Source organism: Amblyomma americanum, chromosome 6 (genome assembly GCF_052857255.1).
Source record: "Amblyomma americanum isolate KBUSLIRL-KWMA chromosome 6, ASM5285725v1, whole genome shotgun sequence".
Classification (NCBI taxonomy): domain Eukaryota; kingdom Metazoa; phylum Arthropoda; class Arachnida; order Ixodida; family Ixodidae; genus Amblyomma; species Amblyomma americanum.
The window spans coordinates 8,775,554-8,790,165 of NC_135502.1; the positions used below are offsets into that span (position 1 = coordinate 8,775,554).

The 14,612-nt window shown below is 45.0% G+C and overlaps 1 protein-coding gene across 1 annotated transcript in view; it reads right to left on the reverse strand.

Annotated features, from left to right (window-relative positions):
* The window catches only part of LOC144136258 (glycoprotein antigen BM86-like), a 47,631-nt gene that overhangs the window by 16,723 nt on the left and 16,296 nt on the right, over window positions 1-14,612 (reverse strand). Inside the window, exons 3-11 of the mRNA XM_077668457.1 lie at window positions 13,664-13,780; window positions 12,818-12,949; window positions 11,231-11,338; window positions 10,340-10,408; window positions 6,749-6,880; window positions 5,305-5,433; window positions 3,920-4,051; window positions 3,343-3,449; window positions 2,318-2,370 (exon numbers count right to left, since the gene is read on the reverse strand). Of these exons, the coding sequence (XP_077524583.1) occupies window positions 2,318-2,370; window positions 3,343-3,449; window positions 3,920-4,051; window positions 5,305-5,433; window positions 6,749-6,880; window positions 10,340-10,408; window positions 11,231-11,338; window positions 12,818-12,949; window positions 13,664-13,780 (979 nt within the window). The remainder of the gene's footprint in view (window positions 1-2,317; window positions 2,371-3,342; window positions 3,450-3,919; window positions 4,052-5,304; window positions 5,434-6,748; window positions 6,881-10,339; window positions 10,409-11,230; window positions 11,339-12,817; window positions 12,950-13,663; window positions 13,781-14,612) is intronic.

Genomic DNA, 14,612 nt, shown 5'->3' on the forward strand with positions numbered 1-14,612 from the left:
TATATTACATTAACAAAACCAACTTGTTCGCCCTAGATAAAAGCACTGTAAAGCAAGTGAAACTAAAATACACCACTAAAGGCTCTGGCTACTTTTTGCGTCAACGGACTTTGCGCCTCTCTGTAAACATCCTACGACCTAGCACTAACACTTATGGGTACTCTCTATGTATCTGAGAGCGGCCTTGCGGAGTTGATCCGATCGAGCCATTGCACTCTATATGCGTTCGTTTCGATCCCAAGGAATGATGCGTTCAGTTCACATTTAGCAGACAGTGCGCATCGTCAGCTTGTGGAGGATCACCGGGCGGTGGGCGCCACGTTCCCGTCAACAGCGCGCGCTCCTTGCTCGCCGTGACCAACCAGCGCACTAGGGGCGATGGTTGGCGGTAAGCAGTAGCGGTACGCGTTATGCTAAATGTGTCTGATATCTTGCGCAGGCTGTCACACCGTCGCAGTATCTCGGCTCGAGTTGGGATCCTTAAGTAAGAGAACTGATCAGTGTTCCCTTCTGCGCCGTCGAGGTGACGGTGAAGCATCGCTGGATCAGCTGGGCGTTCACATGGTTGTTGTAACCATGCAAACGGCGCCGCCAGCCTTGGCATGAACGAGTTACAGAGAACAGGCAACCATGGAGTGTAAACTTCCGCCACGTGCTAAGATAGGCTGTTTTGATTGGTCGCACAGTGTGTCGTCATTGGGAGAGTGTAATGGGAATGGGAAGCTGCGCGAATATAGAGTTGAGGGCAGCATTTTGTTTGCTTGTATTTTGAACTTTCTTCATAGAATAACTCCCGTTCCTATGCATCGATTCTCGTAATTATTTTTGAGTCAGCATCTGTGCGACATAAAGAATCCATCTGAAGTGTAATCGGCGTCCGTTCTAGCGGTGTTTCGCAGCGTCTTTAAGTAACAAGACAGGGCTATATGGCAAAAACCGAAACTATAACATCTTTCGCCGTAAAAAATTGCTTACGCAGAAGAATAAAAGACAAGTATTGACGCTGTTGGGAGCAGAAATCAACAACCTCCATATTTCGCCTCCGGCGCTCTATTAACAGTGCAACCGCGGTGGCTATGCCCCGCCTATTATCGAATATTTTATGTTGACAGTAGCCTAACCTTGAAAGCGTTCACCAGCGCCACACACCCCATTGGTGTGGTTTGGTTTATGGTGGTTTAACGTCCCACAACGACTCAGGCTATGAGAGACGCTGTAGTGAAGGGCTCCGGGGAATTCGACCACCTGGGGTTCTTTAACATGCACTGACATCGCACAGTACCCACCATTGGCGGCAAGCGTCCTATGTCTGTTCGTACTGTATTTTCCACGAGCAAAATGGCTGAGAGTGGTAAAAGGACGCTGTAATAGAGCTCTCTTATGCTACCTACGATGTTAAGACTGTGAGAAACGAAAGCTTCGCTGTACTGCGAGCTCGCAATAGGGAAGGCGGGGGCGCTCGTTAGGATTAGTGCCTAAGAAAAAATCCAGCAGTATTTGCTATTTATGAAGCCAGGGGGAATATATTGCCGACACAATTGCAGACTAATCTATGATTGCAGACACCAGATGTTTGAACGGAAAATAGAAATCCAAGCCTCATTGGAACTGATCAGGTCCGTAATGTCTGCCAGGAATGGATTGAAAGAAATCATGTGCGCCCCTCATTACCTAAGTTGCTTTGGGACGTTAAACCATAAAAACGCTAGAACTGGCATAAAATACGAATATAATTGACGGCGTGCTCTCACACACCCACGCAAAAACAATGGCTGATAGCGGTTATTGTATCCCTGTCGCCCTCCTTAGCCATATGCAGATGAATATTCGCCAATGGGATAAACGCACTGGTAAATACTAGTAAATATTCTGGGTGTATCAAGCATATTCACGTTATAAAGAATATACACGTCCGTGCCACCAGTACACAGGCACGTATGAATAACCACAAAATTTGTCAAGGTGCTAACACCCCCCTTGGGGCCCCTGTCTTAATAAAATGGCTAACAGCAGTGCCTTAGATGCGTTGCGGCAGGATCGCGCAGTTTCCTTGGTTGGAATTTCGAAGGCTCGAAGGCGAGGACTGCACATATTATAGCACCCAACAAAATGTAAAGTTCCGGGTGCTCAGAACCGGGTCTGAAATTCTATTCCAGAGCTAAACTAGAAAAATGCACTGGATTGCTTTCCGCGTAGTGTATTTTACCTGGAAATATTTTATACCCCCGTGCCTAAAAGAGTAACAGATGGAAAGAGCACTGGTGGAAAAACTGCGAAATCTCCTAAATCGAACTTCAAAACAAACAAGCAGGCTCACCCACACTTGATCACTCTGGTGCTTTTGAGATCGCTGCCGTACAAATTTTTCATCTGCAAGAAACAAAAGATCCCTGTCACTTCCAGCTACTGCTTATAATGAGGAAAGATCCTCGGTTTCCGGCTTCTGGGCGAGATAACTCTGCATAAGCAGCTACAACAACACGTTGTGCGATTGAAAGGTGCTCGATGAAGGGCTCGACGATCTGCCGCGGCCAGGCTGGGGCTTCTTGCGGTGGCGCTGTGTTAATCTTCGGCTGGTCGTTCGCCCAGCTGCAAAGCGTACCATAAGGTCCGTTAGCTCCGATCATTTCTTTGTTCGATTTCCTCTCTTTAAGCGTAGCCGCCGTCTGCCTTTGTCAGCCTTTTTTCCATTCCTGATGGTGTCGTGGTGACCGGGCCACTTAAGCCCAGTGGAGTCGCCGGCGGCTTCCAGATGTGGTAACATGCGTAAGACGTCTCCCTCTAGTGCAGTCCTTAAAGCTGTTTTCCGTCGTGCCTAAATATGAAATCGTCCCGTGGGGACACGATGCCAGAATGGAGTGGTCAGCAGCTTCCAGGAAAAGTCACTGACCGGGGTTTTGCCGCTGTGCACGTGCACATACCGTCACAGCAATGCAGCTAAATCTATGGTACTTGTAATAAGTTGTGATAATTCATTGGGAGTTCAGTGTGCTCTACACTTGGCAACTAAGGGATAGTAGGCCTCAATCGGCCTCTCGAAACTGCCCGCCTAAAACAGCACGAAAGGGCAAATTTTTATTTATTTATTTACAAATACTGCTGTCTATTCAGCCAAAGACAGCAGTGGTGGATTTCAGGTCTCCTGAATACGTACAACAATGTCAGGTAAGATAACTTCTGTGACAGTCATATTTTTAGGGTTATATCTTCAGATTACATGATCGATACCGGAATATCGACTACACAGTGAAGTTGTATGAAGATTTTTGTACACAATGCTTCTCCTGGTAAAGCCACCGCGCAGAGAAATTGTTAGAAAAACGGCTTTTTAGAGGTACTCACTGCGTTCTGGACGTCTGTCGCCATTTTCGTGTCATTACAACGATTCGATGCGGCATCTTCGTGATTTGCGTTTTCCCGGAAATCAAAGACGTATTTGTATTCATTGTCTAGAAACAATGAAAAATTGATTTATTATTGAGGTTATTAAGGTTAAAAAAAGACAGTTGACGCACTCTCTCTTGTCCGCGCATATTTCTTAGTCTCAAAAATAAAGGAACGATGTTGAACATCGTTTAGATCTACATTTAAGAAATCGCAAGAATTACGGAAATATGTTCCTGACATAAATAAACATAAACGAGTAGTTCATGTATCGCCTGTAGAACCGCAAAATGCTTGCGAGTGATAATTTCTTATATGTAAGGTAAATGTGAGTCTTGACTGCTGTTTCATCACATTTTTTGCAGCATGCGGAATAAAAAAACTGCGGTTACATGTGAGTTCGTACAGCCAGTGCCAGTTGCTTACACATAAATAGAGCTCTCTATGAAGTGCAGTTCAGTATGAGGTTGTAGAGCCCCAATTGTGATTACTGACTCAAAAGCAACGTATTTTGTTTTATATGTAACGCACTCACCTGGAACGCATTGGCGGGACGTATAATTCCAACGAAGAGGAGGTTGGCAAAAGCATTTTTCTGTATAGTTCTTTATAACGCACCAACTGAGCGGTGTGCTGCATTCTCGTGCTTTGGCTTCAGTGCAGGCTTCTGAAATGAGAATAAGTTTTGAAAATGGCGTGGCCGCATACCAGAAGCGCGGAGGAAGCGCAGAATTATAAAGATATGGTTTTTCGGCTGACCACAGAGAAATATTACCTGCTTCAATTTCTGGCTGCTGTTTGCACGGCACAGGGATCAGCCATTTTCCACATTTCTCTTTTTTTTTTGAACAATTTGTGTCAGTGCATGTAGAAAGAGGGCTGCCAAAACGGGTATTTCTAGAGTTAACATGCAGGTAAATCGCTTGCCAAAAGATGCAGATGCGAATCACAAGCCTGAAACTTCAACGGCACTGCTATGAAAGTGATTCTCGTGAAAAAAGCTAGTCGTGAAAGTTAAAAGAACTATTATTCGGAGAAAAAAATAGTATCATGAGCTCTCCAGAACTGTGAACACATTCTTGTAAAACCAGTTTTGTTTCCGGGGTTTGAACCCGGGACCGCCGACTCACCGCAGCAGTCACTCTACCAGCTGAGCTAACCGGGACTGCTAGTATACAGTAGGGTGAAGGCAAATGGATCAGTAACTCGATAACAATGAAAATAAATAAAGAGACCTTTTAGTGCGAAATAATGACTGGCGGATGTCTCAAGCGACTTAACATTACGAAGGAACCTATTTTACGTTAAGAAAAAGTTTCATAAATTTGAACCCGGATTCAAACCGACGGCCTTTGGGTCGCCAGCCAGGCACGCTTCCGACTATAGGCCATGTCGGCACGTTGACTTCGTTGTGATACAACAGAGTGGGGAGGATGTGTGTGCGGCACACTTAATTTACAGCTTAGTAATGTGTCGACTTGATTTACAGTTTAGTAATGTGGTAAACATTGGAGTTCACTGGCTAGAGACATGATATTTAGAGAGACTGCAATCGGAGTAACATTTTGTGCGGAAAATGCAGTGTGGAACAGTTCAAAGACCAGAATGTGAAAACTGCGTGCTGATAATTGTGACGCTTGATAGTGAACAAAGAACAGTGAGTGTGCATGAAGAGAAACCTCTGGAGGGAGTCATTAACGCTGTCGCATCATACCCTTAAAGGCGGAGCTTAAGTGTAGCCTAATTCTTTTTTTCCCCTCCACTCTTCCTTCTTGTACGCAAAGCGCTAAACGTCTGCAACATAGCTGTTTTGCAACCCGCTCGGTATATCCGAATGACGCGCGCTCTTAGTAGTCACTTCTGCGGTAGCTGAAACTGATAAACACAAGTACGACCGTCAAAAAGCCTTCATGGACGTACCTGAACACGAGTCTGTCAATTCTATTGTGTTTTCTTGACACCTACACCGCGGCTTGCCGGCGTCGGCAACACACTGCCGACCAGTCTCGCTGCATTTCTTCTGTTCGTGCTCGTTACATTTTGTTTTGGCTGTAAAAATCAGAGTTCAAGGTAAGCATAACATATAATTATGCTGGACGTAAAGCGTGTGCATAAAAAACTCCCTCAAACAGCAGGAACGTTGCGAATGTAGCGCCTTTTAATTCAGGCTGTAACGCACGCTTCAACTGTTGAAGGAAGCTCATGGACACGGTATCCTGGCGCACAACTGATGGCGTACAGTGCTGCACGATAGAGGCTTGCGTTCATCCACCAGCTGCTAAGTTGTATTCGAAGGTTTGCGTGCGGGGGAACCATGAGTGACACGGCAAATAATATTCACATTAAGCAGAATTCGTTGGCGAAATGCTATGCTGACTCATTAAAAAACTTCATTCCGGCTAGAAAAGATGGACATTTTTGTACAGCAAGTCAAAATTTACTAGAAAGTACTGCCTGATAGCATCCTAATGTGTGTAAAATGACACAGAAAAGTCGTCCCTACCGCTACAGGCGTGATGACACTGATGACAAGTGCTGAACGTTAGCTTTTCAGTTTAGCAAACGCGAGTTTCGATATTGCACGTCCTGTAGCCATGTCTTCAGTATTGTTTTCACATAACGCTCCTTTTCAGGCTCAAAATTAGGCACTGACTCTAAAGTTCGGAAATCTAAATAATATAAAGAATCTGACTCTAAAGAATCGGAATTATCTGGTCCCGAACGCACACTGCTTCGCAGTATTATGTGAATCCCACCACGCCTGAAAGAAAGCGCGCTCTTGTGAAAAGTATGTTCTCATTATCAAAGAACATTTAGCGTCTTAATGATTCATTTCAGAAGTTAGCAACATAAATGCACAACTCTGGTCATTTTCAACGAAACTAGCTCAATCTATTCAGCAGTAGTTGTTGTGAGCAAGCAGTACCTCAAGGTAAGTATCTTGGCACGGAAAATTTGCTAACATCAGTAGGTGAGCAAAAAATAAATATAACGTAGACAATTTTATTTGCAGAATCAATCTAGATCAATGAGGTATCAGTAATTGAATCTTGAATTAACGAACAAGGTCGTTCTTTCAATAAAACTTCAGAAAGTACAATGTATAACATGTTTTTTAAATGTATAACACAGTATTGTCAGCCATTCTAGACGCTACTGCCAGGCTTTTCGAAGAAGGTGAACCGTTCTAGCTGACGGCAGTTTTTTGGCAAGATAAGTCACTGTAAAACATATTTAAATGCGTAAGTGTGAAACAGAAAAAAAAAAGTTGTAAATATAAATAACTCGCTGCTTTCTCAAGTACTTTGCTCGGATTAGTAAGATTCAGGGGAAAGCGAAGTACTGGTAGGAGACCAAAGCTCACCTGTGCAAGTCACGCCATCATCGCTCAATTCTTCGTCATCAGCGCAACTGCACGTATAGTTGGCCGTAAACCGGTTCGCCGCCTGGCACCCGTGTTTGCACAGTGTTTCAGAAAGTCCTGCGAGGCAAGCGTCTGAACAGAAATTTTTTGTCCATAAGTAGAGCAGAGAATTGTGCATCGTACGGAATTGCTCTTAAAGTGGATTCTTGCTTTTTTAATGGTTTGCTACCAATTCGTTCACGTTAATTCTCATTCGTCATTGCTTTCCGCTGTTTTGTCTTGCGTTGCCCAAGGTTCTATTTTTGGCCCCTTTCTATTTATTATATATATAAATGATTTACCCTATAACATCAGGCCTAATTTTCGAGTATTTGCTGACGAATGTGTCATCCATCGCCCATTAACTAACCAGGCCGATGGCACCAGCCTTCAAGAAGGTCTTGTTATATAGTGTCGAAGAGTGGCGTAACGGCTGAATAATGTCATTACACTCTGTTAAAAGCTCACTTCTTCCTTTCCATCTCCGGCGCAACCTCCAGAATGCTATGTATACTATTAACAATGTCCCCATTGAGTCAGTAAATTCCTACAAGTATCTCGGCATCCACTTAACTAAACATTTAACCTGGTCGCATCACGTTCTCCGTCAGTAATTCGTTTAATGATGTCTTAGGGTACTTGCGCCGTAACCTTACCTTAGCCCCCCGTTCCATAGGTCTCCTTGCTTACTTAATATTTGTACGGTCTAAATTAGAGTTTGCATGCGCCGCGTATTATCCTCACTTTGCTAACCTCGTTGGCACGCTCGAATCTGTTCAGAACAGCGCTACCAGAATCATTTGACTATTCGTGTCAAATTAGCGGGTCCGCATTAAAGATTCAGCTTCATCTTCCTAAAGTGCCTTGTCTTCGCAAAATCGCCCGTCTTTCTTTATATCATAAATTCTATCATACGTTTAGTAAAGAAGCTACACCTATCACACCCGCTCATCAGATTTGCCGTAACAGTAACCCTGTGAAAACTCGCACCGAAACATATTACCGCTCTTTTTTTCTCAAAACCGCCCGAGACTGGAATTACCTTCCATTCGAAGTGCCCACTATCACCTACTTCGGTCACTTCACAAACGCAATGGAAGATCATCTGTATTCACGTTAACAGCTGTTTTTATGCCCACCCCTCATGTAACGTCCCTTGCGAACCTTTGAGGAATGAAAAAAAAAAGTAGTTGCATGGCGCACAGAGCAAGCAGTTTTGCACTTCGAGAACATGTATATGCATACAGTAACACCACAAAATGCGTCCTCGCATAAAAACCGATAATTAAAACTCTGCCTCTGAGCCAGTGGGTCGATGAAGGATGTAGGGTATTATGCGAAGACATTGTCAAATATGCATTTAAAATTTCTAAAACATGTTAGGTGCCAAACAAGTTTTATAATGCCACATACATATAATGACATCACCACCGTCTTCTTGACCTCATCCACTGGAGAAGTTGAAGGTCTCTTTAAAAAGATATATTTAAGAAACATCGTGCTTATTAACTTAAAGTTACTCGTTGTAGCGCACTCAGTGCACATTGTTCAAACGAAAACATTTTTTCCTCCTTTCACTGCAAAATTCGTACGCTGTTCACTGTACTTACTATCCAGTCGCAGTAAAAAGCGGGCGGCAGAGTGCGTGGCATCCAGCATTCAGAGTCACATGGTTACAGGGTCCGGCGCACGAGGGCGTTCGGCTATTACGATGAATGTACGAAAGGGGGTTCCTGCGGCTTGTTAGTGCACAGCCTATATACGGATGCGCCAGCTGCCATCAGGGGCTCACGTGTGCTAGCCGCTTTGCGTGAAAAGCGTGCGCACACACTAGTGGAATTCCTATCCACAGCGTCACTGTCTCGCTCGCTTGGTGCTCGCCATATCCTCGATCCCGTGAGCTGTGGCATTAAAAGAATTAAGATTTCCTCCTGAACAACACATTTTCTCTGTTAACTGCCGAGTCTATAACTGCACGCATCACAACGAAGTGACGTAATAATGGCACTCGTAGATTTCTTTCCGGTTTACGCATTGCATATTATCTATGATTCCAACTGAAAGTTTGCTTTGAATGGCTGAGACGCAGCGAACTAAGAAACTGGGCACACTGGGACCGGAAGATTGGTAAGAAGATAAGAGTATCATGTAGACTGTTAAGAACGGTGACAGCGCGTCTAGTAATTAGCAACGGCGACAGCATGTCTCACATGTTGGCATCTGTTTCTACTGGGTGGCTTCGAGCAACTCGATGGTGATCGCTCCTAAGCCTGCCGTCAAGGACCACGCGAATTAAGATGGACCCAGTTGTCAGCTGATAGCAATTACCGAGCTTCGCCCGGTCGTGGTGCGGCACTCGAAAGAGAGGATGGCTGCAGTTTAAGCACAACCGGACACCCCTTTCAAAAGTATCCTTCCGTGCCGAATGCCGCCGCGGCGACAACCTGACGTGCTAGCACTGTGGAGGGCTGGCGGTCATCGTCTCCAGTCATCGAAAGGATCTCTAAGGGCAAAGCACCCCTTTCGGCTTCTCATCCTCATCTTGCGTTCTGGCCTTGCGCGTCGGTTGCCATCTAATGAACAACAGGTGTCGGCCGCACGTAGGAACCTTCGGCTGGCCAGATGACATCACCTACCGCAGTCGACGTGACCCCGACGGCGTCCTCCTCTCTCTCGTGCTCAACATGTGATGGGGGCGTGTTCTTATGTGCGGTGTTGAGTTTGTGCGCGTGAGTGAGAGTTTCAGGCCACTGCCACCCCGTCGAGGGCGTCCTCAACGTGGGGAATTTAGGGATGACGAACGATATAAGACTCGACAGCGAGTGCAGTGAAAATCACCCTCCATTCGGAGAGATCCCCACTTTTGATCCTGACGCTTGTAAAAATGTAAATAAACCCGCTCTTAACCTTCTTGCCATCACCCAACTCTAACTCGTCGGCAGTCCTGTCCTGGTGGTGGCGGTAGTCGGAGAAGGCGTCGTCCTGACCGTGGTTCCGTCAGAGTGCGACTCAGAGCCCCACCATCCAACAAGACCGCAGAAGTGGGAAAGTTAAGAAGGATAGTGTAGGCATGACAGGTCCTGGAAGATAGAACTATAGAGAACGCCTGGCTTTGGCTTGGAGTAATCTTCTTTTTGCTGATGAGATAATGATGACAAGTAAAGAAAGCCTTACCAAGATAATGAGCCAGCCTGTTTGCAAACGCTACCATTGAAATGTAACCACGGGATAGAAGTAGTGGGGTCCTTTCACGTGCTTGTCACGGCATATTCAGCTATTTACACTGAAGACGCGAGCTTTAGCAAGGGCAGATTCCCAAAGCCTATCTGCCCCATGTGGCACTGTCTGCATATTGGAAGCCAAGCGCACTGCCATTTGAAGCTAACTCCACCATTAGGGCATATTTGCTTCTCTCAGGGGCGCTAACAGCACACAACGTAGACACAAGGACGTCACTGTTGTGACCAAATCAGTGCTGTCAGCTTGATCGTGCCTTAGCTTAAAGAGCAGGAAACCAAAATGGACACTACAAATATTTATCATTGTACGTACTTTCGCACCTGCTTTCGGCGGAATTCCAAACGCTGCCTGGTTTGCAGTACTGCTCTGTCAAGTGGGGATCTGTGTTCCAAACGAGAGAACAATGGTTACTTTTCATCCTTTCGTTACTCGGACAGTGTATGTTGCATGCTGCGAGGGCATTCATGACGAGCACTGAAAGAAAGAACTCACAGGAACTAGAAGGATTTGCATGTTTACACTTCTACACGTCGCGGTGGCTGAGTGGCTTTGGCGTTCGGCTGCTGAGGTCAAAGTGTCTATGTATCAAACGCCGGCCTCAGCGGCTACATTGCGATGGAAACAAAATCCATAGAATACGTGCTTGGTGTGTGATATCAGTGCACATTAAAAAAACACAGGTATTCGCAGCCCACTACTACGGCGTCTTTCATAGCTCATGTCGAGATTTGCGGCGCTAAAGGTTTCGGTTTTCGTTTTTTTAGGGGGGGGGGGGGGGGTTACGCCCCAAAGCAACCCAGGCTCTAAGGGTCGCCGTACTAGAGGACTCACGATAATTTCGACCACCTGGGGTTCCTTAACGTGCACTGACATCGCACAGTACACAGACCTCTAGCATTTCGCCTCATTGTAAATGCGACCGCCGTGGCCAGGATCGAACTCGCGTCCGCGGCAGCCGGAATGTTAAAGCCCCCACACCGTACCGTACCATACCATATATTGCATGCCATACCATACCATACCATGCCATGCCATACCATACCATACCATACCATACCATACCATACCATACCATACCATACCATACCATACCATACCATACCATACCATACCATACCATACCATACCATACCATATCATATCATACCATACCATACCATACGATTCGTACCTTTCATTAGCACGATGTACTTATGCTCTTACCATTACAAGAGGTTGCATTCCATCCTTGACAGCAGCGAGAATCTTCACGCAGTTTCAAGTCACTGCAGATTTTTTCGCAACTCAAATTCGGAAACAAGCAGGCGACAGCTGAAAATAAAAATAATCGGTGTTACTGCACATTTTAAAAGAGGTAAGACAGCCATGCAAAGAGAAAAATATATATTTTAAGAAACATAAGAAACCTTTGAGATTTTTTCAGAAGAAAAAGGAAGCCCGCAAATTCATGACCAAGTTTGCGGAATTTAGCAGGCGCATTGAGTTGACGTTTCAAACATGTCGTGGTAGCTCGCGCATTACAACGTCCTTAAACTTTTCTTACGGGTCATTCTTGTTCGAAATTCATGGTGGAGCGAGGGGAAGAAAACACTAAAGCGTGCAACGAGTGGTACATGGCGGATACCTGCACTCTTACCTTCATTACTCTCGATGAACTGCAATGATTAATGAAGCAAGTGGTTTAAAAGAATTCGAGAAAAAAGGCAAGGATTTTCCAAAATGGTGCAGGGAAAAAGTACCGAGCGACGACGACATAGTCGCGCTAATGCATGGTGAAAGGAAAATATAAAGAGACCCCGGCCATCCAAGCCAGGGTGGCTATACAGGCTGAGCTTAATCATCATCATCATCAGCCTGACTACGCCCACTGCACGGCAAAGGTCTCTCCGGCAAAGCGTGCCGGAAATCGCGTGATTTTTTCGCAAAGAGCACTGGGATTGTTTGGCCTGCAGTCATGGAACAGTGTCTGTAACAAGTTCGAGCTAGGTTTTCCGCAGTAGCTGCCGCTCCGAACTGCTCGGGGCATGCTCGAGTGTTGCTATAGGAGCGGGGATGCTACAGTCGCTCTCGGCTCCCTATCTGTTCTGGTTGGTGTTCTAATGGCATGAAGCCTTACTTACTTCTCTCTTCACAAATGGTGACGTAAGGGCCTCACCTAAACTGTTTTTCTTCCATGCGCTAATGTAACCCATGCCCTCCCACTGCGCGTTTTCTCGTTGCAGGCTTCGCATTGCACACGCCTCTTCTGCCGTGCCGCGCAGCGCTGTTCGCCGTCGCGCCCTCGTGCTCCCTACGTAACTTCGCTGCTTCTACCCGCAGTGGTATAGACAGAGCCCACATTCTATTGCAACGTCGCCGGTACAGCTGTCGCCTTAATACATTGATTTTAATGAATTTTCAATTCTTTGTTAATGCTGCAGTTTGGAATGTTATTAAATAAATTATCGAGATGCAGGTGTCTAACAACCTATATGCATTTTCGAACGTTAAACCCCACAAGTTACCGCTTTTAAATTATGCAGAACTGTTCGCAATTGAAACGGCGCCAAGGAAAGGTTATTTAAACTGACACACGCTCTGGGCTTCAAGTAACCGTGAGAACATTTTGTTCGACACGATAGGATTCCAACTTCTTGAGAGTGATCAATGAATGCTGCAAAATACGATGGTGCTGTGAGTAGCCTTGAATTTCAGATAGCGATGATGACAAACGTCATGAAATAGATTAAATGAAAATTGGACACAGAGTACCGACTGCATGCTCGAGGGAAATCGTAAGCTAGCACTTACAGTGACAAGTTCCGTTGGCCAGTCGTGTTCCGGGTCGGCACACGCAATGCGGCATCACGGTCGGCTCGCCACTTTCCGCCAGCTGCAGTTTCCCACCAAGAGCTACACACTCATTCCTATACGTGGGCTTCTCTGAAAGAGACAGAAAACGGCATTCTTCGTGGTCTACATGTTGGAGGCAAAAAAATAGAGAGAGAAAAGGTCAGAGATAAGTGACACCATGCAGGTGTCGTTAAAACTTTAACTGCATGCACAGATGATGCATGCTCTATGCTAACTGAGCTGCTCGTACAAAAAATAATAAATGCATTCATAGAGTATTTTTTAACTTACTGCTTTCAGCGATAGGCACACCACGGTGGTTGCAAGAATAAGTAATGCCAGACCGCAGTTTAATCACGTGTGAAACAATTCCCGCCTTAATGAAAAGGTTATACAGCCGTAAAACGTCCTTGGACGCTGACTGTTCGTTTCGTCTCAGTTTTGCTACACTTCGACCGTAGCAGGAACTTCACTGTGCAACTACACAGTAATAATGAAAGCGTATCATTCGTGAGATTGCAGGCTTTGTAAAACATACCAAATGCGGATTCAGCGTTAAGCTAATCGTGAAGTTTTTGTGCTTGGCTGAAGCATCCAGGGGGCACGCTAGCTGAAAAATCAAATAAAGTAGAACTAGACGCTTAATGAACCAAAAAGGTGAAGCCTAAGAATAGAGACTTTTGACAATTATTGCATTAATTTGGACCCTTAAAAGCTCTAGAACGCATTCTTAGGTTGTGATTCAAGTCGACCAACTTAGATTATTCATCAATAGCCTTGAATTCGAAGCGTTGTGGTAGCTACCTTGGCATTCTCTTGTTATATGGGGACCTTCTTTACAGACGCATTTGGCTGTACTGTTGCCGTCGTCGTCGACGCACTCTGAGTGGGTGCATTCATGCGATGGGCACGAGAAGACACCTGCAAAATTGTGTGTAAGTCCTTATTACTTAATTACAGCACCAATTAAACCAAAATTCTCCCACATCCTCCACATGACATACACAAGAGAATTATTTTTTCCGGCGGCGTCCTGGCGCCTTCCGAGGAGGAACAGGTTCAGAACGCCGCGAATATTTGTGCACAATAATGACAGTGCCGACGCCTGTAAATAGCAACTAACATATGTCCTGCTGTCACGTGTCATGACTGCGTGTTTTGCCCGAGGCAAGGTGAAGAAAAGGTATCGACGACTTAAAAAGGACAGTTTGCTCCAACTATCTTTAATTATTTTCTAAGTTCAGCGCTAAACAAGCGATAAGAATAAGAATCGAATGAGGCTGCCAACGAGTGACACACGAGGTTGGCAGACAAGGCCGTTTAATTTTTAAGGCTGTCCATAAATATATTTAAAGGGGCCGCTGAGAAACCAGCTCAAAATTTTGTAGCAATTCGTGCAACTAGCTAGTACAACGTCCTTTATTGTGAAACAATAAGATGGCTCATCGACACGAAAAGTGGGCGTCGCCCTAAAAAGTAGCGGTGTTCGAAAACTCTAAATTCTTCGAAACGGTGTGACTTCATAAAAGGCGGCAAATATGAAATGTTAATCATTAATAATCAGTACTAGTAGTTACAACTGTATCAACTACAAAGGAATAGTATAGAATCAGATGAAAATAGGTATTCAAGTAGAATAACCTGCAATAGAATTGAAATAGAATTGGAATAGAATTATAATGGAATTGGAATAGTTTTGGAGTCGGATTCGAATAGAATTGCAATGTTGTCAAACTGCTCGCGTGTTTCTTAA